The sequence below is a fragment of the Stigmatopora argus genome, chromosome 4 (genome assembly GCF_051989625.1).
Source record: "Stigmatopora argus isolate UIUO_Sarg chromosome 4, RoL_Sarg_1.0, whole genome shotgun sequence".
NCBI classification, from domain to species: Eukaryota; Metazoa; Chordata; class Actinopteri; order Syngnathiformes; family Syngnathidae; genus Stigmatopora; species Stigmatopora argus.
The window spans coordinates 1,429,944-1,457,124 of record NC_135390.1 but is presented as its reverse complement, the minus strand read 5'-3'; the positions used below and the strand labels follow the sequence as shown (position 1 = coordinate 1,457,124).

The 27,181-nt window shown below is 41.6% G+C and overlaps 1 protein-coding gene across 32 annotated transcripts in view; it reads right to left on the bottom strand.

Moving 5' to 3' along the window:
• Positions 1-27,181, bottom strand: part of enpp2 (ectonucleotide pyrophosphatase/phosphodiesterase 2) — a 360,090-nt gene that overhangs the window by 183,671 nt on the left and 149,238 nt on the right. For 29 of the 32 annotated variants that reach the window (XR_013300101.1, XR_013300100.1, XR_013300099.1 and 26 more), the window contains 5 exons: positions 17,776-17,955; positions 16,919-16,984; positions 12,017-12,089; positions 11,830-11,938; positions 11,513-11,635 (listed from right to left, as the gene is read on the bottom strand). Coding sequence is in view for 23 of the 32 variants with exons in the window: in XM_077599517.1 (XP_077455643.1) it covers positions 11,513-11,635; positions 11,830-11,938; positions 12,017-12,089; positions 16,919-16,984; positions 17,776-17,955 (551 nt within the window). In the remaining 9 variants the exon portion in view is untranslated. Of the gene's footprint in view, positions 1-11,512; positions 11,636-11,829; positions 11,939-12,016; positions 12,090-16,918; positions 16,985-17,775; positions 17,956-18,031; positions 18,650-27,181 lie in introns of those variants that run through there. The other 3 variants (XM_077599520.1, XM_077599529.1, XM_077599538.1) reach the window with 2 other exon arrangements.

Below are 27,181 nucleotides of genomic sequence, written 5' to 3'. Positions count from 1 at the left end.
TAAAGCAATTTTCAAGACGGACTATGCCGGAAATATGACAGGACAGGCTCGACTTTCATCATTAGCTTCGATGGCGATAGAAAACAAGGAAGAAAGAAAGGATGGATATTGTGTACATTTAAAAAGAATTTTTGGTGAGTATAATATGGCTATATTCCTAAATAATATTTCAATTGTGGGCCTGGTTCTGATTTCTGAAAAGCTCCAGTGTTTGAATTTAATCACTAAATGCTGCTCGGATGTGGATTTTACCCCAGTTTAATTTTTGTCGTTTCGCCATTGACGTCCATCGCTGTCTTTTCCCGAGGAAATCACCCCCCTGGCCTGGTTGTAATGTCTCAAAAGATCCAGTATTTGTATTCAATCAATAAATGCTGCTAGGGAGTGGATTTTACCTAATTTTAGTGCATTTTTTGTCATTTCACGTATGGATGTATCGACGTTCATTGCTGTCTTTTTACCGGGGAAATGATACTCCGGGCCCGGTTCTGATGTCTAAAAAGCTCCAGTATTTGTATTTAATCAATAAATGCTGTTTTCGGCTGGATTTTACCCCATTTTCGGGCAATGTTTGCCCATACGCCATTGACGTTCATCGCTGTCTTTTCCCTGGCCTGGTTTTAATGTCTGAAAAACTCCAGTATTTGTATTTAATCATGAAATGCTGCTAGGAAGTGGATTATACCCCATTTTTGTGCATTGATTTATTGATTATTTTTTGTGTCGCAGCTCTAGCTGCAGTAGAGGTTTTATAGCCATAAAATAGTTTTTGAGGGTTAGATTGATACGTTGAAGGCGCTATGAGAAAATGCACCAACCACCACTGATATATATATACTTCAGCAACACGCTTATTTATTTATGTTTAAAATGCCTTTCCTATTTCTGCATCCTCACCCTCTTGCTACTGTGACAACGAAATTTCTCGAATACGGGATGAATGAAGTTATCCAATCCAATCCAATTACATAAAAAGTAGCTGGCTGGTTTGGATAAATTATTTGATTTCAGAATGGGCATAATTTCCCTAGATATGGAGTGTTTTCAGTGCATGGAAGACATTCCCGTGTGGATTATGCTTTGTCATGTTGCATATTGATGACTATTAGAATATCCACGGATTGCATAAGCATTGAACAATTGATGTTAACTAGATGAGGTAGCTTTCCATTGCTTTAAAGGCATACAAATTGGGAGAAAATAGACTTAAAACTTACAGATTTGGCATTGCAATTACAAAATTTAATCAGCTAAATGTACAAACGTGAATACAAATGTAACGATTGGCAAGGACAACCTTAAAAAAGGGGGAATTGACAATTCTCCAAGCTCCAAAACCTCTAACTAAAAAACAGATTATTATTTTCTAGATTATTTAAGGAATGTGGCTACCATTCCAAAACAAATTCGAGGGGATTTGGAAATTACAGGGCTGACAACTATTTCGGAATTTCAGGAGTTTCTCCAGAAATGCAACGCAAACTCTGAAAATCGCCAAAAAAATTCACTTCAATTATTTTTGAAGCAACTATTTCGGAAAAGTGCCAAATTTCCGATTTAAATCCCTCGAAATTCACACCATCACCACGGCTTCCGCCACCTTGATTCAACTGCACTGTAAACCGGGAGAATTCGGTAACATGAGTTTATTGTGAATCATCCGAGTTACAAGTTCTGACGAATGATTCGTCTTGTGCGACTTCAGCATGGCAATCGATTCAGAATCGATTGCATAGCTAGCTTCTATCACTTTAAAATTTTTGTTTTCTTTTTTTTCACAAGAGATGTAAATATTATTAAGGATGACTGAACCACCAGTCTTTTGTTTTGAAAGAAATCCTATCATTTCTGGGGTTGTTTTAAAGGAAGTAGGTGTACACAGCACTGGTAAGTCTTATCAACATGCCTGCTCGGGTTAAGTGCAAAATGGATGGGAATTTGGATGAAACTTCTAATAAGAAACCCAGCCACTCGCAGAAGTTTATCCGTTCGTAATCGACGAAATATCTCATGATGAAGCCGTCTCCAAAAGGACCGACATTTGCACATTGCAGAAAATGCGAGTGCGACTTCACTGTGAAACATGTTGGAATTACTAACTATAGAACGCACGTAGGACCTAAACAAAAAGATAAACTTATTTTCATTATGCTTTACATTTTCAGTAGTTTGCAAAAACACAATATTTCAATGAATGGAAAAACATGATAATAAAAGTTTGATTTAAATTTTCCTACGCTTATATTTTTACATTTTATATGGATTTTGCGTGAATCGAATTCACTCCGGAAATACTCCGGAAATGGGACAAGGCTACTCAAGAAATGGGATGGACGGAGGTTGGCAGCTCTGGTTTGCATTAGACCAGGGGTCACCAAACTACGGCCCGCGGGCCAGATACGGCACATTACCAGAGATTACCTCTGAACAATACCAGAGATGCTATCGGATTTTTTTCCTATTTGGCCTCCAGAAAAAAAATCCTAGGCCCCGCCCTGTCAAAGAGAGAACGGAATAATGGCGAAAAAGTTAGGTAAGAGAAAAATTGATTCAGAATGCAGGGTATTTAACCTGCAGTGGACAAACGATTATTGTTTTGTTCAATGCAAAGAAAAGGCTGTTTGTCTCATCTGTCAAGAGACGGTGGCGCTATTCAAAGAATACAATCTTCGCCGACACTATGAATCCCGTCACAAAGACAAGTACGATAGCTTGCAAGGCCAAATACGAGCAGACAAACTCTCAAAGCAATAAAGTGGACTACTATCTCAGCACAATACATTTGTACGCCAAGCTCAGCTGAACCAGGCATCCGTTCGGGCCAGCTTTTGGGTTGCTAAACTGATAGTAAGCAGCGGTAAGCCTTTCACTGACGGAGAGTTTGTTAAGAAATGTATGGATGCTGTCGCGGAGGAGGTGTGTCCCGAGAAGAAAGATGCATTTAATGCCGTAAGTCTGTCGGCGAGTACAATGACCAGACGCGTTGAAGAAATCAGGAGTAATGTATATGCCCAACTGCAGCAGAAGACGAAAGAATTTGACTTTTTTTCATTAGCACTGGATGAAAGCACGGACGTGCAAGACACAGCGCAACTGCTCATTTTTATTCGTGGAGTTAGCGCAAACTTTGAGATATGCGAGGATCTGGCAGCCCTCCAAAATCTCAAAGGGACTACAACGGGAGAGGATATTTTTGACAAAGTGTGCCAAACCATGTATAAATTTGACCCGGACTGGTCAAAGCTAGCTAGCATCACGACTGACGGGGATTCCTAGCATGGTGGGCGAAACTCGCGGTCTAATGGGACGCATGAACTGGGAGTTGGAAAAAAGGGGTCTCACCTCCCCGCTACGAGTCCACTGCCTAATTCACCAGCAAGCACTGTGCTGCAAAGTGTTGACGTGAGAGAGATTCTGCTCTGACAACTGAGCTGAACTTTTATCTGTTAAGATTGTGCATGGCACAACAGAAAGTTAATGTTCCATGGTGGGCGAAACTCGCGGTCTAATAGGACGCATGAACCGGGAGTTGGAAAAAAAGGGGTCTCACCGCCCCGCTACGAGTCCACTGCCTAATTCACCAGCAAGCACTGTGCTGCAAAGTGTTGACGTGGGATTCTGTAATGAAGGTTGTGGTGTCGTGCATAAACTTCAGAGCAAAGGGAGAAGATTGTGCATGGCACAACAGAAAGTTAATGTTCCATGGCTTTTTTTCTATGAAGAACCCAGAGAGAGTTATTTAGTTATTATTTATTTCATAAATAGTGTTATTTATTTCCTGTTTTTTCTGTGAAGAACTCAGAGAGGGTTATTTAGTTATTATTTATTTCATTAATAGTGTTATTATTTGTTTCCTGACTTTTTTCTGTAAAGAACCTGGAAAGGGTTATTTGGTTATGTGTGGCTTTCTGGAAAACAATAAAAAAAAATTAAGCTCCCCTACGATCGTCACACTTTTTCTGTTACAAACTGACACTGGCCCCCCCTCAGAGAAGGGAAAAGTTATGTGGCCCTCACAGGAAAAAGTTTGATTAGACGCTCAAAATTTAGCAGGCCTTCATGGCATAAAACACGTGCTAGTGTATGGTCAACATTGGCACTTCCAAATGATGAAATATCAACCTCTGAGTAAGGCAAAATTCTTTATGTAGACGGGTTACCTAAGAATTAATGGAATGGGCAAAAACCCTTAATGGGGATGGCAGTCTCCACTTGTGTAGGATTTTTTTAAATTATGGACTATTGAATGGGGTGGGTTCCAACATTATAATGTGTGGAGTACCCATCGTGTCCCTGAGAATTTTTGTGTTTTCTCCGGGTACTCCAGTTTCCTCCCACAAACCAAAATTATGCATTCTAGGCTGGTTGGACACTCTAAATGTTCCAAGACAAACTGCGCCACTGATTGCATGTTTTGACCTACGGTGGTGGTGTGGTGCAAATAAATTATGTGACTCATGTCAAAGAGCAGCAGGACTATGTGCTTTGGTTTCACTCTTACCAGTATCTGTTTTTCAATCAACAGTCGAGGAGATACATTTGGCGGCTCAGATTTTCGGTGTGGCATTTGGCCTCTCCCTACGGCGTTGAGCCTTATCGAGGGAGGGCAATCTGACTTACATTGATGCAATTTGCATCCCCAGAGGCGTAATAGACGAGTAAGGGTTGGCTTGGGCAAGGTGCAGCAGGTTGAGTCTATTTTGCTTTGGGTTACTCCAAATAAACATATGGATAGAATAAACAACATCCATTACAATGACCAAAAACTTGGAATTTATACTGGGTTTTATATATACATTTATACTGATTTGTAGCAATGAAGGAACAGCTGGCAGCCACCAGTCTCATGGCTTTCTAGGACCGCAAAGCAAATATGCATCTGGTGGAGCCGCGTGTGAAGCTTTCTCCTAACCTCTCATCCCGACTCTGCTTTATGAGGGTACTCAGAAGGGAGAACACCAAGCTGCTAGTATCTTTTACCACTACAGCATCAAGAGTCTGCTTACCTATGCCATCGTGGTGTAGTTTTTCAGCTGCACTGAAGCTGACAGGAAGAGGCTGCAGGGAGTAGTGAGGATAGCAAAAAAAGCTTTTCAGCTTCCCCCTGGCCTCTCTGCTGGACATCTAGAGGTCTCGCTGCCTCAGTAGTGCCCAGAATATTATTAAAGACACATCTCAACCTGCCCACCACCTCTTTGAACTATTTCACTCTGGCAGGCTCAACAGGACACTACGCCAAAGGACAAGCATATTCCGGGACAGTTTCTATCCTAGAAATGTCAGCATCGTTAACTAAAATCTGGCCTCAGATCTAATCACCCATATCACTCTGGACTTTATTTCACTGGTCAGTTTTTCCTACCTGTCCAGCAATTTTAGAATATTAATTCCAGGCACCTTTAGGTATGTCTAATAATAATAATGATTGTTGTCTTTTTTTTAGTACTGAGCACTTGATTTTACACCATCATCCTTTATTTTACACTTAAAATCTTCATTGGACTTCTTGTGAAAAGGGAGATGGCACTATCTTGTTGTTTATTTGTTACTATGACAATAATTCAGATTCTTCATATATCTTAGCTAAATTTCAGTAAAATATACCCGTTTTTTCCAAGATGGCGGCCTCAGACGGCAGCCGGTGGCAGTAGCTCTGTCCACTCATTGATACTTCATGTTTTACAGCCTTTCTATCTTTTTTAAAATTACATTTTAATATTTCTTAATACATTCAGTTTCACTTTACTTTGTACTTTATACTTTTTAGTTTAATGTTTTTACAACTTTTTTTGTTCTGTTAGCCTGGCTTCTTTCTGCTTCTTCCTTTTTGGAACCATTCAGCCATGCCTACGCTGTCATACACATGGGATTAGCTGTGAAACAATACGCAACAGAAGGAGACACACCCCAATGCCACTGGAAATCCAGAGCTGGACAAGAGTGCCGGGAGAAGAAGCGACGCTTCAGACCAACCATTCCATCTATTATTATGGGGAAAGTGAGATCCCTCCCTGATAAGATGGAAGAGCTGTCAGTGCTTACCAGGCCGGAAACAGAATCAAGGAATTGTACTCTTCTACTGTTGATTCTTCAGCTCCAGACTACTGAGGGACTGTGTGGATAAGCTTTGAAGTGACTGCATATTTTCAACCTCGGTCACAGTCTGCAGAAGTTCCCCATCTTGTGAAGACTTCCTGTGTGTGGTACCAGTTTTATCCAACTCTACAACGTCTTTTCTTGTGTCTGTATCTTTCTTTGTGACGGAAAGAAACCAGGATGGCCCCGCTCAAGTGGCAGCCGGTAGCTCACCCGCAGAAGTAAAGGCATTTCTTACTGAGTTCTCTGCTAAGTCCCCATGATTGACGCTAGCTACCGACGTAAAGCCACCGTTAGACTAAGTTGGTGACAATAAAGTTATTTTTTGATCGCCTGCCTTGTGGATTGGGATGTTGAGTAAGGCTTGATGTTTTCCCGGATTATACTCTTGCCTTTATTTCTCTAGGTTCATTTGTTTATTAGCCAGTAGGCTATCGTTACCATTCATGTTTTTTTCTGCTGTCACTCCAAAGCTGCAACTCGTACTTTTGTTTGCCGTAAACTGCGTTGACGTCGTAAAATGAGAGCCTCTGTTGTTGATTGCTTGTTGATGAGCTTGGACGGGCGAGGTCGAGCAAGGACCTTGAACGGGTGAGGTCGAGCGGGGAGCTAACTCAGGGGCTCGAGCGTCCAGCCCCTCTTCAACTTCTCCCTACAGCGCGGCGCTCGCCGCCTCCACTGGGGGCACAGCTTAGCACGCCGGCCGCCACACGGTGGCCCATTGTAGATGGCCAGCCGACACGGGGAAAAATCTCACTGCTGCACCTCCCCACAAAGACAAGACGGGCGGTGTTCGAAACTCCTACCTGAGCCTCCCCGCCGGCCGCCACGTGGTGGCCCATTGTCAAGGTCCTCCCGGGAGGTGTATCGAAGTCCGAATCGGCTGAGGGAATCACAGTCCAAGTCTGAATCTCCAGCCTACAAATAAATTAGCTTTGGACCGTCCTCGCATTCAGAAAAGTCTGAGTCCAAATCCAGATAGCTAGGGCGATCAACAGGGGCGATGGAGGCTGAGGATTCTCTCTCCGTTGAGAAAATGAATAGCCGGAGTCCGAATTCAAATAGCCATGGCGAGAAACAGGGGCCGATGGAGGCTCAGGACTACCTCCTAGTCGGGAGAGTAGCCAGGAGAGAGGGAGTGGGGGAAGGGGCCAATAATCGGGGGAGTGGGAACTGGATGGCTGGCGTCGGCGAGAGCGTCGACAGCTTACCGCTGGGTCCCAGCTGGTCGGGTCGTTCTATTACGTCTTTGTGGAGACGTCGAGGCGGGGATACGGGGAATTAGGACCCAATCGCAGGGAAGCAGGCGGGGACGAGGGAAGTAGTGCTCATACCAAAACTAATAACTTAGGCAGGATCTTAGAAAATAACAAAGACTTAGGAATCGAAACACAAAACCAAACAGGGAACTAGGGAAAGCACGGAGAATCGAGGAACGAGGTAACGCAGACACATGGCAAGGGAGATAAGGCAGATGATCCGATCATGACATTTATAATCAGTGGGAAGGAAGTAATTTTGAATCACGCGCAGCTGCGCGAGCACAACGGAAAGGCAGGAGGGACAAACAAGAGTAGGGAAACGAACATTAGAACACCAGGAGAAGGCAATGGGAAAAACAATAACAAGCTACTCCTAACATCGGTGCAAGGAAGAGCCAACCATAATTTCCAAGCTGCACAGTGACATTCATAACGATATGGAGAGCCTTCGTTTCATATGGTTAAAAGATAAACAGTTAGCGGGAGATGGCATGACCAAGTTGGTAATCTGCGAAAAAAAACCAGTGGAATCTACATGGACTTGAAAGCAAAACGAGCATCTGAAAAACACACCAGTGGAACCCTTCAATCAGGTCGCAAAACCAAACCTGTTTAGGCAAAACACCGGGAATCGAGGAACGAGGTAACACAGACACATGGCAAGGGAAGTGAAGCAGACGATCCGACAAATGACATAATAATCAGTGGGGTTTAAATAGACAAAACAGGAACTAATTTTAAATGGCGCGCAGCTGCGCGAGCGCCACGGCAAGACTGGAGGGACAAACAAGAGCAGGGAAACGAACATCAGAACACAGGGAGAAAGCAATGGAAAAACTATAAGAAGCTAGGCCAAACACCTCAACCCCTCTTCTCTCTCGGTCAATGCAAACATCTTGCGATTTTTACTGATACTGCTGAAAATGGCAGATACCTATGTGCCCCTGTCTGTTTTACAATGTGAAACCGGTCATTGTCAGGACAAGTTGGACACTCTGGTCACTGTTTTTTGGGGTCTTTGCCTTTCTTACGTGTCCTTGTTATTGTTACCCTGTGTTCATTTAAAGCGTATGCAGAAACAAGATTTTTTTCCAAATTCAATTGAAATGATATATTTCCCGAATTCCCATTATTATCTTACTCCATCAATCCTTCTTTTGACCACAGCTAAACTGTGGTCAACACCATTCCAGAATTTGGACAAAAACCTCAGTGTAATTAAGGAAAAAAAACATCCTCTTTTCATCTCAGGCAGAGATCAACACATTTTATGAAAAATTTAAACTCCCTCTTTCGCCTTTACCTAAACTAAGTTTGACCCATAGTAAAATGTTGTGTAACCCATGAAGTGTATCACTAATAAATTAAAGAATACAGTAATCCCTCGAATATCGCGGTTAATGTGGACCAAACATGGCCACGATACACGAAAAACCGCGAGGTAGGATCACTCCTATTTAAATAAATAAATAAATAAATTCTTCAGTGCTGAGTCCTAGAAGCAAGAGTGGCTTCTGGTTACAACTTTCAGTTTGGATTTTTCACATTTTTATGGACTTTAAAACAATAAAACAATATTCAGTGCTGAGTCCTAGTAGCAAGCGAAAGACAGGGTAGTTGCTTCCGCTTGCGAGTTTCCGCGTGGATTTTCCCATTTTTATGAACGTTTAAAAAAAATGTAAAAATGAAAAATTCCCCAGAAAAAAAATCTGCGATGTAGTGAAGCTGCGAAAGTTGAACCGAGAAATGGTGAGGGATTACTGTATATGGAATGAATACACTTGTATACAATGAGAAACAGTATGTACTATTTTGTTAATCATTTACCATTAACTAAGATATATCACTGGTCAACAACAAATGTGTTTTCTGCATCTTTTTTTCAGCTGATTTAGGGTGAATCCGATGTGCTAAATCCACAAATCAGATTAGTTTTGCTCAGTCAGGTCAAGTTTTTGAGATATGGCCACGTCTTTTTTTACGTTCAAATGTACGCATGTGTGGAACAATTTAGAAGAAATTGTTGGGGGTAAATCGTGCAGAAATAAGGCTGACGTGTTCTGCTATATTTTTGAATTTGAATTTTTTTAAGGATAGCCCCTTGAAATTAAACATATAATTTTCGAGGGCATCCTAAAACACAAGAAATACAAGTATAATACAAGTACATTCATACAACAAGTTACAAAACAAGACATACATACACCCAAAGTACTAACCCTAACCCCTCATCAGCTCCTACCTACCTATACGTCTCAACCTAATGTCATCATCCCAACAGTCCTTGTCCATTTTACAAATGACGATAATGAAACAACAATAAAAATACAAATCATAATAATAATATCATAATAGAAAAAAAAAAAAAACAGTGATCAAAATTTGGTGAAACAGAAGCAACTTGTTTTAAGGTGGGAAATTAAAGGAAAACTAAAACTACCATAGTAGATGATAGACTTGAGGGTGGTGGGAAGGTTATTCCAGTGAGATGGGGCTTTGAAAACAAATGACGTATGACATACTTCCTTGGAAATTATTGGGACAACAAAATAGGGATTTTGGGAATGTCTTAGGTGATAAGGTGATATATTAGGAACCAGATATTGTTTTAAATAAGAGAAGTAGTTAAAATAAATACATGTGAAAATGAATTGGATCGAGTGAAATTATTTTTTGTTTGGAGAGGTAGCCAATCGAGTGCATAAGGTCATGTAGAGCCGAAGGTTCTTCTCCACATTCCAGCAGTCCAACAGAATTTGACCTTCCTGTTGTTTGGTCTAACTAAGGAGCAAAGCATGTACATCGTTGCAAGCAGATGTACTAGAATAACTTTTCTAACGTTAATAAGCTAAGTAAAGCAAAGCGTTCTTCATTGCGAGCAAATATATAATAATGTAAGACTAATAACCCTAACAACTATGGTCAAGCTTTAAAAGATGCCGAGTTTTTCAATAAAGTAGGTCTTGCTTCCTGTCTGCAACCAGAGCGTGTTGTGCATTTTTCCACTCCAATAAGTTTTACGGGCACGTCCCACCGGTAGGAGGCCGCAAGGCCGACCTCGGACACGCCGGGGAGACTATGTCTCCCGGCTAGCCCAGGAACGCCTGGGGGTCCTCCCGGAAGAGCTGAATGAAGTGGCTGGGGAGAAGAAAGTCTGGGCTTCCGTGCTGAAGCTGCTGCCCCCGCGACCCGACTTCAGATATGTGGAATATGAGATGAGCTGTGATGAGATTTGTCTGTTTGTTTGTTGTTGTTTGTTGTGTACTTTGTGGTGAACCTTTAAATCTCATTATACTTGTATAATGACAATAGAAAGCATTCAATTCAATTCATCATTCATGTCAGGCCTTTCCTCTGTATAGCTAGAAGGAGTTGTTTCTTTCGCTATTGAGAGTGGTCTCAAGGATTAATTGCGCTACGAGCACACAGAAGTGAACTGTACCATAACTCATCTAGGATGTTTTGAATGGATTTTCTGTAATGCTTGAAGTACGCGGGTAGGCTATTTTGGGGGTCTGCTCGTTTGGCCACAAGAACATGAACGTCCACTGGTAAGTAGTAGTAAGTAGTCTGTTGGCAAGAAATTAAACCACTCTGTCAAGCGATCAGGGTGATACAAAATTTGGAATTTAATGCAAACACAAGGTGCACACCGACTGATTGGCCGCACCGTCCATTTTAGAGAAAAAATACACTTAAGTGCACCCCATAGGTGTGAAAATACAGTACTCAAATGTGTACTGTCAACATCCTATAACCCTTTGACAGCATTATTCATCCCACCATATTTCATTCAACAATTTGAAAAGGACATCGTAAGGTGAATTTTAAATTAACTCCCAAAATATGTGCAGTTTAGTTGTAAAATAAAAGTATGATAGATGGCCACTCGATGGTGTAGTGGTTCTTCCGCCTGTCTTTGGTGTGGGCAATCTGGGTACAATTCCCACTCGGTGGCAGTGTGATTGTGAGAGTGAGTGGTTGTCTGTCTCTCTGTGTGCCCCACGACCGACTGAAGACTAGTCTAGGATGCAGTCTGCTTTTCGCCCGAAGACAACTGGTTTAGGCTCCAGCAACCCATGCAACCCTTTTGAGGATGGGCGGTGTGGAAGTTGAAAACATAAAGCATGATACATGTTATCTTTGCATCTTACATTTTGAGTTAAGTAATCTGGGGCGTATTCTTCCTAGGGCTCCTGGAATTAGGATGATGTCATCAACATTTGTTAAGTAATTACTGAGGAACTCTGTTTGATCACAATGTGCCTCTTCCATACCTGAGAACAGAAAAGAGATTTGGTGTACCTGTGCCTGAAAAAACGACATTAACATACCTCAATTTGTATTTCATTTTACATTTACTACTATTTTCCTAATAACATTGAATTTACCATTTAAGGAATATACTAAAACATAGTGGGAAAAACTGAATTTGCCAATGTAAACTTGTGATGAAGCATGTTAGTAATACCATGATCCCCAACAATGATGATGTTCACACATCGGTGTAATTTCATCTGCTTCAGTCCATTCATGAGTTGACCAACAAGCCTATCAATCAACCTAATAGGATGGTTTGACTGGAATAGAGTGAATCACAAGCTTCAAACTATTTCAAGTGAAGTTTGCAGCACTATTTTTACATTAATGATACTTACTTCAATGCTGATAGGTCCCATTTTATGTCCAAATATGTCAGGCTGCTCAAAGTGCATTGCGTATACATAAGGTCTGCAACAGGGTGAAATATTTAGAATAGAATAAATTGATTATCATTCAAAATACTATATTAGTCATGAGAAAGTGAAAGAGCGGTATGGCCCCTTAAGAAGAAATTGGTTGAAGTACCATCAATATCACATAGCCCCTTGGTGTGATTGATGACTGTTAAATTAACTTCAATTGCACTATTAGATCCAGAGCGCTGACAAAGTCGGCCTGGAAGCTATTTGTATATTTCCTTGTGACCTCCTGCCACTTTAAGAAATTTTACTCTTTGGTTTGAAGTGGTTCGGGGAAACACTGAAAACTGTTCAGATCCAAGATCCAAGATCCAAGAGCCAAGAGCCAAGAGCCAAGATCCAAGATCTAAGATCCAAGATCCAAGATTCAAGATCAGATGAGATCTTGGAAAAAAGATTTTTTTTTTGAATGTGTATATATACTTTGTATTTTGCGGATTTTCCCCTTGTTTTTGTCACCTTTTTTAGTTCATTTGTTTATTTAAGACTTCTCAGTCTTCCTCATCCTTGTGTTCCGCCTGTACTTCCCTGCACGTGGTTCCATTCAAAGAAGTATAAAAGTGTTTATTACTTTACGTTTTTTAACCTTTTTTTGCTTTCTTAACAATGTGCTATAATAATAATTATAGCGATGGTCAGGTGTGGCCGGGAAATTACCTGCCCAGAAGTCAATCATTTATTCATTCATCTTCCATAACGCCCATCCTCGAAAGGCTTGCAGGGGTTGCTGGAGGCTAACTTAGCTGTCTTCAGGCAAAGGCAGACTACATCCTAGACTGGTCGCCAGTCAGCCATAGGGCACACAGAGAGACAAACGATCATCAGCACCCCCAATCATACCGCCACCAGCGGGAATTGACCCCGGACCTGCGTCAGGCGAGTGAACCTCTACCCCACGAGGCGGCTGCCCAGAGGTCCTGCATTGTAATATTCTGAGAGAAAAATCTATTTATGATATTAAAATCGAAATATTATGGGATAAAAAAGTGGAACATTAAATCATATATATTGTACTATTACAAGATTCAAAAATATTAGGAGATTTAAGTAATATTGGGAGGATGAAGTCATGAAATTAAGAGAATAAAAATGACATATTACTTATTTTTAAATCACTTTAACAGGAACTTGTTTGAGGTGCGCACACATCAAGTTTGGGCGATATTAGGTTGGGCTTGCGTGGGTTTTCGCCGAGTACTCCGGTTTCCTCCCGAGTCCTTAAACATGTATGGTAGTCTGGTTAAGCACTCTAAATTGCCCCTACGTATTAGTGTGAATGGTTGTACGTCTCCTTGTGATTGGCTGGCCAGCAATTCAGGTGAGAAGTGAGAAGAAACCGTTGCACGCAGAGAAAACGCATAAAGATACGGCGAGAACGGTACGCGGATGTTTGGTCGAAAGACATTTGGTCCCCGGACGGGGCGTCGACCGGACGTTTCGGAGAACGCACGGGCCATCGACTGGATGTTTGGTCGCCGGGTTCGCTCGCTGTCAAATTATGAGAGAGAGAGAGAGAGAGCAACCAGGTAATCTCTCGCTCTCAAAACTATAATCATGAGAGAGTGAGTTAGTAATTGCATTGACAATGTAAGAGCATTACTATCAAAATATCTATTGGCCTGTGTGTGCATGCAATTCATCGCCGGATTCGCACGCTCGCTCCCGGCAGAGAGTTTACTGTTGAAAGCGATCAACCAGGTAATCTCTCGCTCTCAAAACTGGGCGAGAACATGCAAATTCCACACTGGAAGGCTGGTACCTGGGATTGAACCTTTGTTCTCACTACAAACAGGACATGCTAACCAACTTTCACCGTGCTCCCCAATAGTACAGTTCTCACAAAAATTAAAGAACAACTTAAAAGAAACACAATAGATCAGGGGTGGGCAAACTATTCTACAAAGGGCCGCAGTGGGTGCGGGCTTTCGTTCCCAATTCTAAAGAGGAAACCTCTCCACAAATCTGGTATCTTATAAGTGCAATCAGTGGATTGCAGTCAGGTGCTTATTGTTTTAGCAGAAACCCCATTGGTTAAGATGTCTGTGCTGGATCGGTTGGAACAAAAAACTGCACCCACTGTCGCACTTGAGGACCGGTTTGCCCACCTCTGCATTAGGTACATCAGATCTCAAGATGAAGTTGGATATCTCATATCTGTCAATATCGGCCATATGAATGCAATTCCCCTTATTAAGCAACAATAACCGTAGCAATGCTACGCGGCACATATTTACTCACACAAGGTGGACTTAAAAGTATAAAAAAATTCCCCCAAGTGGACGTAGTGCCCAATCAATTGGTGCGCTTTTTGTATGCACTAAATTCAAGTTTCTGTAGATGTTGCTGTATGACGCTGACAGCTTGACTGTCCGGGCACTATATTTATAAAGTGAAAAGGCGCACGTGTGAAAGGGGAATGCGTGTGTGCATATCATGCTTCAAGCGTGACAATATTAGCAGTCAACGATGACATTTTCATCTGCTGCCAGTGACCGAGTCAATCCGGATTAGAGCCGAAATGGGTAAAACGAGATTGGGTTTACAAAAAAAAATTACTAAATTTTTTTCCCCCGTACAAAAGTTGTTATACGGCATACACAATTTGAAGTGATCAAAAAACATATAAAATACAGGAAAAACGTATAAATTGACAGGTATAATATCTATTCGACAATGGGCAATGTCTCAGGAACAAAAGGACGCCAAGTCTTTTAATAGAAATAAAAGTTTTCAGCCTAAGAGGGCTCAATTGTGTAGATGCCCTAAAATCTGAGTGAAATGAAAATGTGGCAGGCGAGTCCATTTTTTCAACAAAAAAAAATCTGCAACTCAAAATGCTTTTCAGTATCTTGTATGGCCCCCACAAGATTAAATGCATGCTTGTCAATGTCGCGCCATGCTCCTAATTAGATGACGGATGCTGTCTTGTGACTTTTCCGCCCAGATATGTGTGAGGCAATCTCTGAGCTGTTGTAGCGTCTGAGGAGCAACCTGGCGGCGCCTAATGGACAGAAACATAATGTACCAGAGTTGTTCTATTGAGTTTAAGTCAGGGGATTGTGAAGGCCATTCAATTTTTTAATTTCATCCTCCAGGTAATGCGTGCATACTCTTGCCACATGAGGCACCAGGACCTACTACAGCAGCATAGGGTCTGAAAATGGGTTCAATGATTTCATCATAAGTATAAACCTTATGGCACTCAGAGAATGATATCCTAGGCAGTAGAGGTCTGTGCTTTCCTCCATGGATATGCCTGCCTACCACTAAACCCTTCCTGTTGAACACTGTTGCAGGCAACATAATGGTCTTGTTGTCTTCTCCAAACTCCTTCACGTCTATCACAGGTGCTCAGGCTGAAACTGCTCTCATCTATGAAAAGTACAGGGTGCCAGTGGCAGACCTGCTAATTCTGGTGTTCTTGAACAAATGCCAATTGAGCTCCATGGTGCTGGGCAGTAAGCACAGAGCCCACTACAGGACATCGGGCCCTCAGGCCACCTTCAATGGGTTGAGGACCTTTTACTGCCCTGTCCAACTCCCGAGAATAACCATCAGTCTCCTGTTATTTCATCCATGTGCTGGATCCATGCTCTGGGAAACACATTAAACCTTCTTACTGGAGCATGTGTGGATGTGCAATCCTGGAGAATTGAGCAACATGTGCAACTTCTTTCGAGTGAAGGAATCACCTGCTAATAGAGCTAATTGCTCAAGCCAAAACCAGCCAGAAAAGATCAAGAAGGACAAACTTGAGTCCTATTTTGAGGGTTTTCTAAATGTGGCACCTGTTGTTAATTTAATGAACACCAATACAGTTGAAAGTAATTAGCGATAACCTCAGCTGCATAATCAACAAGAAAATTGACAGGCAGGTTTAATTGTTTTCATGGCCAATAAAAAATGTTTTCCTTTAGTTTTTGTGAAAATTTGCACATACTCGGATCAGAGGATCTCATGCAATTGTTTGGAAAAAATGTTTAGACTTCTGAATCTGGTGGCGTGAGTGGTAAGCGCATCAGCCTCACAGCTCTGGCGTCCTGGGTTCAAATCCAGGTCATGTCCACCTGTGTGGAGTTAGCATGTTATCACGGGCCTGCGTGGGTTTCTTCCGGGTACTCCGGTTTCCTCCCACATTCCAAAATCATGCATGGTAGGCTGATTGGACACTCTAAATTGCCCCTAGGTTTAGGTGAGTGTGCATCGTTGTCAGTCTTCTTGTGCCCTGCGATCGGCTAGCCACCGATTCAGGGTGTCCCCCGCCTCTGGCCTGGGTCAGCTGGGATGGGCTCCCGCATCCCCTGTGCGACCCTAATGAGGATAAAGCGGTTCAGAAAATTAGAGAGACTTCTGAATCTTTGTTTGTGGGTAGTATTTCAATGTGTTAGGCCTTGTTGGACTTGGCGAATGGATTTTGGAAATGACAGCTTTCTCTCACACACTTTAAAAACATTTAAATATCTAGTTGAGTTATACTGGGAAAACAATGTAAAGAAATATGTAAAGACAAAAAGACAATTTGTGATACAGCAGTACCTCTAATTATAAAATAAATTTGTCCCAGAAGTGGTTTCGCAGATGGAATTTTTCTTAAGAGTCATATTTTACCATTAAACTAGCAATTCACTCCACGATCTTTAGTACTACAGGAAGAGTATTGATGTTTCTGAGTTTGATTTCGTTTGACGTTTTGTAACTTGATTTATTTTTTCATATCTTGCAACAAAAGGTTTCTCTTGAAGTCTTTTTGTAACCTGAATATTTAGTATGTAGAAGAATTCGTAAGTAGAGGTACTGCTGTATTTGCGAGGTATTCACCTTTCTCGTTCAGGAAGGTGGAGCCACTGCAACACGGTCAGTATCCGCCGTTCAAGTGGGACAGTACTACAGATAAAAAATCAAATTACATGTTGCATAAAAGAAATACAGACAGTTGATTGTGTTTTTGTATTAACAAGTTCCATTTTTGTTCTTGGCACTAAATTTACAGCATTTGTGGGTGGCAATTTGGGCCCAAAATGTCAATATTTTTACAGTACCTCTTAAATCAGTAATAGGCAGCATACATAAATTATCCTAGCTTACTCTAATAGTTCTTACAAGGGTATTATCTAGACGTGGAAGTGCTAGTGTTCTGATGAGGTAGTCCCCCTCGCCTAAGTAAACTCCAAAGCGCGACTGAGCTTTGCATTGTCACCAACCCACTTCTTACAATGTGTTATTAGGATGAATTTCTGCTTTAAAATGCATTGTTATGTCGGTTTGGAATGTGTGAGATTGTTCAATTGACAGTCATTTTATACAAAATAAAGATATGAACTACCATTTTGATATAGGGCTTAACAGTCACTTACTAAGACAGAGGGAAAAATTGAAGTGGACCTTATCTGTTCAAGAAATTAGTCCCGACTCTGCCACCTGTTGTTCAGAACTATCCTTAATAGCATTGCCAATTTTGTCACTTAAAAAATTGAATTGTCCCGAATTCAGGAAAAAAATTATGTATCCCGGATTGAGCTCACAATGGATGGACTTCGTCCTGCACATGAAACATGGGAACATGAAAATCGAGCTGCAGCAAGGCACCTCAACATTAAAGAATCCATGGTTCGCAAGTGTGGGAAGCTGGAAAATCAGCTTCGACGAGTAAAAAAGAAAACACTGAGTTGGTCCACCTGTGTGGGTTTCCTCCGGGTACTCCGGTTTCCCACATTCCGAAGACATGTATTGTAGGCATGCTCCTCGGTATGAATGTGAGCGTGAATGGTTGTCTGTCTCCTCGTGCCCTGCGATCGTCTGGCCACCAATTCAGGGTGTCACCTGGCTTGTGCCCGAAGTCAGCACCCCCCGCGACCCTTGTGAGGATAAAGTAGTTTAGAAAATAAATGAATAAATATATTGCTGATAATTATTGTTTTTCCATATTATTACCATATCATAACACTCAAGAATATTTGTGGAATTCCTTCCAGAAGTGGCCTTGTGACTTGGATTTTTTGTAAGTATAGAGACATAATCGGTCCGCACACTCAGCACCAGCTCGCTACAGGCGCAGCAGACGCTATCTTTCCTGAGAGTACTGAGGAAGGAACAACTAAAGACCAACCTGCTGGTTATCTTCTACCGGTCAGCCATTGAGAGCATGCTGACCTACACTGTGTCAGTGTGGCACTCAAGCTGCACAGAAGCCGACAGGAAAATACTGAAAGACAGTTTCTTACCAAGAGCCGTCACCATACAGTAATACCTTGAGATACGAGCTTAATGCGCTCCAGGACCGAGCTCCTATGTCGATTTACTCGTATGTCAAATCAACTTTTCTCATAGAAATGAACCAAATACAAATTAATTAATTCCCACCCTCTGATAAAACACCAAAAAACAGGATACTACAATCGAAAACATCCATTTATTGGTTCTAATTCACCAATTACTCACGATATATCAAATAACTATTGAGGTTATGATCTTATCTTATCTCATCTCATTTTCTGAACCAATTTATCCTCACTAGGCAACCTCTCTACTACCAGAGTCAGTGTCAATCCATACATGCAATCACATAGTGTTTGCTTCCCACAGCATTTCTTGAATGGATAAACTTCTGTGATGTCGCCTTGATTTTTTGGATTGTCTAGAGGTGGGTGGAGTCAGGAAGTCTGAGTTCTTTTCCAACAGCAGGCTGAAAATGCAGGATGATGAATGAGTACACACAAGTTGAACCTATCTCATCACCAATGTGCTTTAATTGCATGTGAGGAACATTGTTATTTTCAGGTAAACACTTTCTCGCATTTCTCTCACGGTGGAAATGTGGCAATGAGCATCATATTGTAGAGCACCTGGGATCAGGTGGAGATGTTTGAAAACTTCACTCAGTAGATCTGATACACTGGAGCTGTTATGCCCAATCATAACCCCTTGATGAAGAAAGATGTGATCCGGCACTTATGAAGCATTCATATGCAGAGGTACAACTGTATCTAAAAACGATGGAACTAAACTTTTTGCACCACAAATGAATGAAACCCTTGCAGTTCTGTTCCACCGCGGATGGGGGCTTCATGACGTCATTATTAAAAATTAAAAGCAGTCTATTTACAAAAGTGTTGCAGCCTAAACCGGCATAAACGACTGACAAAACTTGTAGCCATTCAATCAAAATGGGAGGGTTGGTTGACCTATTAAAGAATTGTGAAGCAAAACAAAACTTTTTTTACAGCACAAGCTGGGACAAACGTAGCACAAATGTTTCACATATTTTTTTATATAAATTTGCACTGATGGGGGGGCCAACGTCATAGAGTTGTCAGACCTGTGTGACACAACCAAATAAATCCATATTATTGCATCACACAATGTGGCTAATACTACATAGATTTGATTTGTGTTTACCCTCTGGCAGTTTATCATCTTTATTTCATTCATAAAACATTTTCTAAAAACAACAACAACAAACAAAACAACAAAAACAGGAAAACAGATCGCGATTTTGAAGACTACAACATCTGGAGGGTGTTTTTCGACAAACCATGCCTTTAAACAGCACCCAACACTTCAGGATCTTGAAATACCGTTATTTTTGTTCTAAATATTTAATATGATTTAATAAATTATTACCTTTTAAAAAAAGTATTTGACACATTCTATGTTGTATTTCTGCTGGTTAACTCCAGGTATATCAAATCATGGTCTCCAAAGAAATAACATTATTAATCTTTTAAGACAGACAATGTAGCAAGGGTAAGGTGCAAATCAGTACACCTGTCAGGAGCAGCTCGTTTGTCCCTCCTGCCTTGCCGTTATGTTCAAGCAGCTGCGCGTGATTCATGATTACTTCTTGATGTGTGTATTTAAACACCACGGAAGTGGTATTCATTGTCGGATCGTACTGCGTGTATCACTGCGAAGGTACCTGCGTAATTCCTGCATAGATCCCATGGCTATGCAGCCACGCTACCATTCTCCTTGATGTCATTTGTTCTCCATGCTCCAGTTTGGTTTCGTTTTGGATTCAAGTCCTTGTTGCTTAGTAAGGCTTTTCTGAGTTATTAAAGTTGTTTGTCACAAGCACAAATCGCTTCGTCGCCTCCTGCTGCCCCGCTACTGGGTCCTAATCCCTCCGACCGCGCCATGACGTCTCGGGGCAATCGTAACAACAACTTATATTTGACGTTATGTGATGCTTTCCTTCAGCAATAATATCACAGCATAAATATCCACACACCGACAAGACTACAGTCTCGTCTCAAGCAAATGAACAACGCAATGAAACCCATTTGTTGTGATAATGACGACAGGGCCTATGTCCGATTATTACTATTATTATTATTATTATTTAGCTCACTGCTTTAACACAATTACTTTGTTTAATAAAACCCAAGGGTAAATCTATTACCCAGCAATTCATGTGCAGTAGACTTGTGGCTTTTTCGTAGTTCCCTCCCGAACAGGGTATCTCACTTTAATCCTTTAATCCCTTTATAATCTATTGAGAACTAAGGGTTTTCAGATCATTTTCTTAATTTGTGAAGGGTTATCAGTAAGTGTACTTTGTTACGAGTATCTTCAATCTGACAAAATGGCCCAGATGTTGATATGGTCAGGGCCTTACACACAATATTTATGAGTAATTATTATCATTATCTCATCTAATCTCATTTTCTGAACCGCTTTATCCTCCACACCCTGAATCGATGGCCAGCCGATCGCAGGGCACAAGGAGACGGACAACCATGCACACTCACCCAAACCTAGGGGCAATTTAGAGTGTCCAATCAGCCTACCATGTATATTTTTTGAATGTGGGAGGAAACCGGAGTACCCGGAGAAAACCCACGCAGGCCCGGGGAGAACATGCAAACTCAACTCAGATGGACCGACCTGGATTTGAACCCAGGTCCCCCACTGTGAGGCCAATGCGCTAGCCATTCATTCGCCGGGCCACCCAGATTATGATCTTCAATACATACTATAATGAGACATTTCTCAGTAAAGACAGACGGCGCGGACGAGAGTGAGAAAGGAAAGGAGAAAGACTTCATGGATGCGCTCGAAATATAACAGAAACTTAAAAATAAGTTTTAATCTTACGTTACATTAAATTTAAATTTTATTTTATTTGTACAATAATCGAATAAAACTAAAGGGTCAACTAAACTAAACTAAAGTTAGCCAGTTGGCTAACCAATGTCGTGTCCCTTATGTTTTTTTCAGGGAGTTGGCAACACTATGGTATCGTCAACATTATTCCTGGTTCAGCTTTATCTGCATACCCTTGGACTAGGTTCTTTGTGTTTGCTTCATTTTAGAATATGCAAAAGATGTATAAATACAGGAGCAGACACAGAAAGCACTCCGAGATGGACCGGCGAGCAAAGCAAAAGAGACACTTCGCCATTCAGAAGAAGCAGCAGGCGAAACGGCAATAACTCCGGAGAGCACGGAAGAAGAAGCTCCTCATACGAGGAACGACGTCCAAAGTGAGTATAAGCGAATCGATGTTATTGATCGAGACGCCAGAGAAGGATCCAATACGTCAAAAGAGGATCCTTACGCCCGTCAAAAAGCTCTTGCTGGCAAAATACCCCAGCTCGCAATTTCAACTGACTCGGGAGGGGCTGATTTTCCACTGCACAATATTCAGACTGAAAAACATCACGGTGAAGGGCCGCCTGGGTACCCTGAGCAAAAAGGTGACGCTGACCAGGTTCCCGGAGACTTCTATGGACCTGGAGCTCAGGAAGCTGGAGGATATCTACAGAGTACCAGAATACGAGGGATACTACCAAGACCTGAACAAGAGGGGAGGGAACGAGCAAAGAGTACGAGGAGGGCCCGCCGCCTTCGCGGACGAGGACCAGAGCAGAACTGGTGAGAACACACAATGACGCTGACCATCTACTGCTTGGACGACATATTGGAGGACTTTAAAGAGGCGTGAGCCCAAGGCAACTACAGCGACTACATGCAACTGGTCTCTCAAGTGACCATACACACCTTCAACGGCATCGTGAACATGATCGAGGCGATGAACAACCTCTTCGAGTGGCTCGAGCACAATTCTCAGCTATGGCTCGTGTCAAGCGAGCTGTCAGAAGGCAACGTGCTCATGTCGACCCCCAAGCGTTCGGACAATATAAAACGTACGTTCAACCAGTGCTTCCACAATGCTTGATGCTTCAAAAGCCAGAAGGTGACGTCATTGCTTGCTCTCCTCCGTTACATTTCCAAAAAGAGCATGTCTGCATGGACCAACAGCGAGATACCGCTGTCCAGAGATCATAAAGAACCATCAGCAGAATTCCAACCTGCAGGCATACACAGCTGCAGGCTGTACGACCTGACGTCGCACAAGAAACTCAAACTGCTGCAGAACCTGCCGAGCGGCACGCCGACGCCGGCCAAGAGCCACCGGTACCTGAGGTTCCAGCACATCGACACGGATGACTTCGACGAAAGCTTCAGAAAGTGGGCCCTGCAGCTGCACCCGAAGAAAAACACCAGGGTGCTGAATGGGCCAAGCAATACAGGTAAAACATCATTTATCAGGCCTCTGCTCAAACTATATAACTATGCAGAAGCGCACAACGAGAACACCTTCAGCTTCTGCGGAAAATATATCGTGGTGTGGGAAGAGCCGCTAATCACTGCGGCCAACATGTGCAAGCTGATATTCGAGGGGACACCGACAGAAGTGCCTCACAAGTTCAGAGACCCGATCAGGATGGCCAAGACTCCAGTCCTGGTCACCACTAACAGGCTGCTGTGGCAGTTCGTCTCGGCGGAGCAAGATGCCCTAACGAACCGCTGCTTCTATTACAGGTGCGGAAAAAGCATCGGCTGCGAACAGATTGCAGAGTGTTTGCAGTTGGGGAAACCAGGAGGTGTGCATTTTTTTTATTGTTGTTGTTATTGTTGTCAAGTTCTTGCCAACATTTAAAAATTACAGTCGCACCAGGAAGAGCCACTGACGTTGGCTTAGCAATCATCTGGTGGTAGGGGCGGGCCCGAAAGTAAGGAAACCCTATGACAACAGTCAATTTAATTTTAAACACACAAAAAATGAGGGCAAAATCTAGACAAAAACACCTATATAGCAAAGATTTTTCACTCAATTATCCTCAGCCTGTTCTGATTTTTTCAGCACGTATCTTCAAACATGTTTGATTATATAGAAACAAACCATCAACATACCTGTATATGCTCTTTAACATCGATCTACTCTCATGCAAAGTGAAGAATTCGAGGTATGAGACAAGTAACTCTTTAGTGTTACCCTTATCCCCCAAACTATTTTCATTTTAAGTCATATATACTTCATTCATTCATTTTCAACTTGTCATTGTCAGTAGTTGTCAATGACCATTTGGCTACTTGAATGTATGTTAATTTCATCATCATCGTCAGCGTCATCGTCTTCATCATCGTCTCCGTCATCAATTATTATTATTATTAGTATTTTTATCATTATTATTTTTATCATTATGATTATTAGTAGTCAGTGGCGGTCCGTGCATTTTCTCGTAGCACCTTCAACGAATCAATATTTTATGGCTATAAAACCTCGACTGCAGCTACAGCTGCGACACATAAAAAATAATCAATAAATCAATGCACAAAAATGGGGTAAAATCCACTTCCTAGCAGCATTTAGTGATTAAATACAAACACTGGAGTTTAAATACAAACACTTTTCAGATACTGGAACCGGGCCCACAATTGAAATATTATTTTACTCACCAAAAATCATTTTTAACTGTACACAATATCCATCCTCCTTTCTTTCTTCCTTATTTTCTATCACCATCGAAGCTAATGCTGAAAGTCGAGCCCGTCCTGTCGTATTTCTGGCATACTGCGTCTTGAAAATGACTTTAAATCAACACAACAATATATTTGCTTGTGCAGCTAGCTCCAGATACAGTTTGGTAGCTAATCATAGTTGGTGAAAGCGATGACGTATGCCTACGCCTGCGACAAGGCAATGATGTATCCCTACACCTGCGACAATACATTGTGGTGTTGCCAACTCGAAATCTGATTGGTTAAAGCAACAGTCTTATCGAGGCTTGTTTAATGCAGCAGAGCCCGCAGAACTGATTGTGAAGGCTTTAAGGCAGATTTCTGACCCTGGCAACAAAGAATGGCTGGAATTTGATTGGTTAAATGCTTCATTATAAAAACACACATCTGGAACCAGTGCAACCAGGGAGGAAAGCAATGAAAGGAAGCTAACAGACAATTTGGAATTATTTAATAAGTATTGATGGACAAAATATAATATATGATTCAGATATTTCTTAGGCCAGCAGAGAAAGCCTTGAAGGCCCTGATGGCCCGACACTGGTGGCAGTGGCAGTGGCAGTATTATTATTAGTTGTATTATTATTATTTTAACTTTTATTACGATTACTATTGTTATTGTTATTATTATTTTTTACCACTATTACCACTGTTAGTACTGTTATTGCTGTTTTTACTACAGTATTACCTTGAGATACGAGCTGAATGTGTTCCGGGACCGAGCTCATATGTCAATTTACTCGTATCGCAAATCAATTTTCCCACCCTCTGTGAAAACTGTAAAAAGAGAATATTACAATGGAAAAAAACATCTTTTAATTTGTTCTAATTCACCACCTACTCAAAATCAAATCAAAAGCTTTTATTGTCATCATACACAGCTGCGTATAACGCAATTGGTGGTGCTACTCCACAAAGTGCGTTTTTCCAGTTAAAAACAACAACATAAATAAGTAATATAAAAATATAAAAAGTCACATCCTGGCTATTCATGTATTTATTTATTAACCCACTGTTAGAATTATTATGGAATATTCTATATGTGTTGTAAGCATTTTTCAATAAGTAGTAAGGCTATAAATCAAGTCATGGGAAGATGGACTTTTTCCTCCACATTCGACTCCTTTACAAGGCCAAAGCTCGAGGAGACAGTGTTACGGACACTTCTCCCGGCAGGACCCAATGAGACTGTTATGATGAGACTCCAACAGCAGATTTGAAAATACGGCTTTGCTTACATTATAATACTGCTTTGTTTACATTATAATCCTGCTTGGTTTACTTTAGAATGCTTTGTTTACATTATAATACTACTTGGTTTATCTTATAATGCATTCCTCACACTGTTGTTTTTCTAAACCATCGAGAGTGTTATTGTACTGATTACATAAACATGTTTTTCGAATGTCGCGATTAAATACAATGATTCAGTTACTGCAATTCAGAATGCACTGTGGACTGAGACGACGTCACAAGGCATCTCCTTCGAAGTTGTAAGCAGAATTTGTTGAAAGATGTTTTTCCTTTTTTAATTAAATATTACTAACAATGATTTAAAAGGTTTGAATCATTATTCCAACATTTGGTCCTTCGAGTAGCCGGGGTCAACACACCGATAAGGAATCCAGACGCTGCAGTTTAATATCTGGAGTGACCGTGCACGGCGAGAATCCCTTTTCCAGGCTGGATTATTTCTCAGCAGCGCCTGTTTTCTAATCGGTTGACGACTATCCTCTGGGTAAGCATCTATCGACATTTCTGCCGAGTCCGCGTGTGATGGCTGCATATTGTTGACGGGATCCAAATGCGCGAAGGGCATCACACGCGAAGGCCTTATTTTGAGAAGTAAGGCTCGCGTCCTGGGGATGGCGATTTTAAAACCCTGCGGATACTAGTCACTAGCAGGTAGACACGGTGGGGTCTATAAAAATGTGGTGGTCGACGTTGGTTGGTTGTGTGTGCTTAGTTGTTAACGGGGATACACACAAATCCACTCCAAAAATGGGTGGTGCAAACAGTAAAGCGGCTATTGACGACGATCAAAAGATGCGTCTGCCGTGTAAAGATTGGATTGTTGAAAATCAAAGCGCTACAAGGGTTAAACACCTAAACTTATGGATAAATAAATATGGATTTGCTGTCCAGCTTAATATGCATAAGATATTGATACTGCAGGATAAAATATGTGCTAAGCATGGGGGAAACCTTAGCAAAATGGAGCAGGAGGGATATAATGATACCTATTATTGGTTTATGATGGCAAGGAAACGGAGTGATATATGGGTTAAATCAGTTGATAACGGTGGGACTGGAAACACAGAGGCTGTGTTATTCCACAGAAAAGAGGACGATGAGACTGGCCCGGTGGGGAAGAAGTGTGTTGTTGTTGTTGTTAAAAAGGAGGGCCACCTCCGACAAATATGAACGACCGGCTGACCAGGTCGGGAGGGCCCGTGGGGGACATGGGGAGAAAACGCTATCTCCCCAGACTGGGGCACCGCCAATGAGTGATGTGTTTTTTGAACAATATCCCATGATCGAAGTTGCTAATACTAATGTGGGCAAGGAGCAGGCTCCTACTAAATTTGGATGTTCGCGTTAAAAGGTGATTGGCATGCTGTTAGAGGTAATTGGAATCCAAAAGCTGATGGTGGCCCGTTGTGTCATGACGGTTGTAATTTGAATTTGAGAGTGCATGAACTGATTGATCGGGTTACGGGGAAGTTTAAAACAAAAGCTAATTATACCGTGATCAGCAGAGCTAAGCAGAGGGATGGTGAGCCTTTTGCAGAATATCAAATCAGGATGACGGCTTGTTTTAAGGCCAACAGCGGCATCGCTGAAGACCACGCGGTGGGCAGCCTTTATCAGGAGCAGCTAAAAAATGTGTTGCATGCTCATTCAAATTATACTTATATATATTACATATATCGCTTGATTGCCTGGACAAAAAGGTCTCTAAAAACAAGGCAGGCCTGCTCAAAATGATTTGAATGAGGATTTTGAACATGAGGATGTTGAGCTAATTTTAAACCAGAGATCACATTCTTTGGGAATGAATTCAATTGGATTTTTTTTTGTGTGATGCTGAAAGTTGTAAAATGGCAATTAAAATGGTTATTTCAAAGTGCTAGGCATACTTTGTTGATAGTAACTAAATGTACTGTCAATGTACTGGAATGAAATGGCTTATTGTGGCTTATCCTGGTTTCGTTCCCGTCTGCTAGCGGGAATATTTTGGTTAACAGAAATACAAAACAGCCAATTAAATGTTTA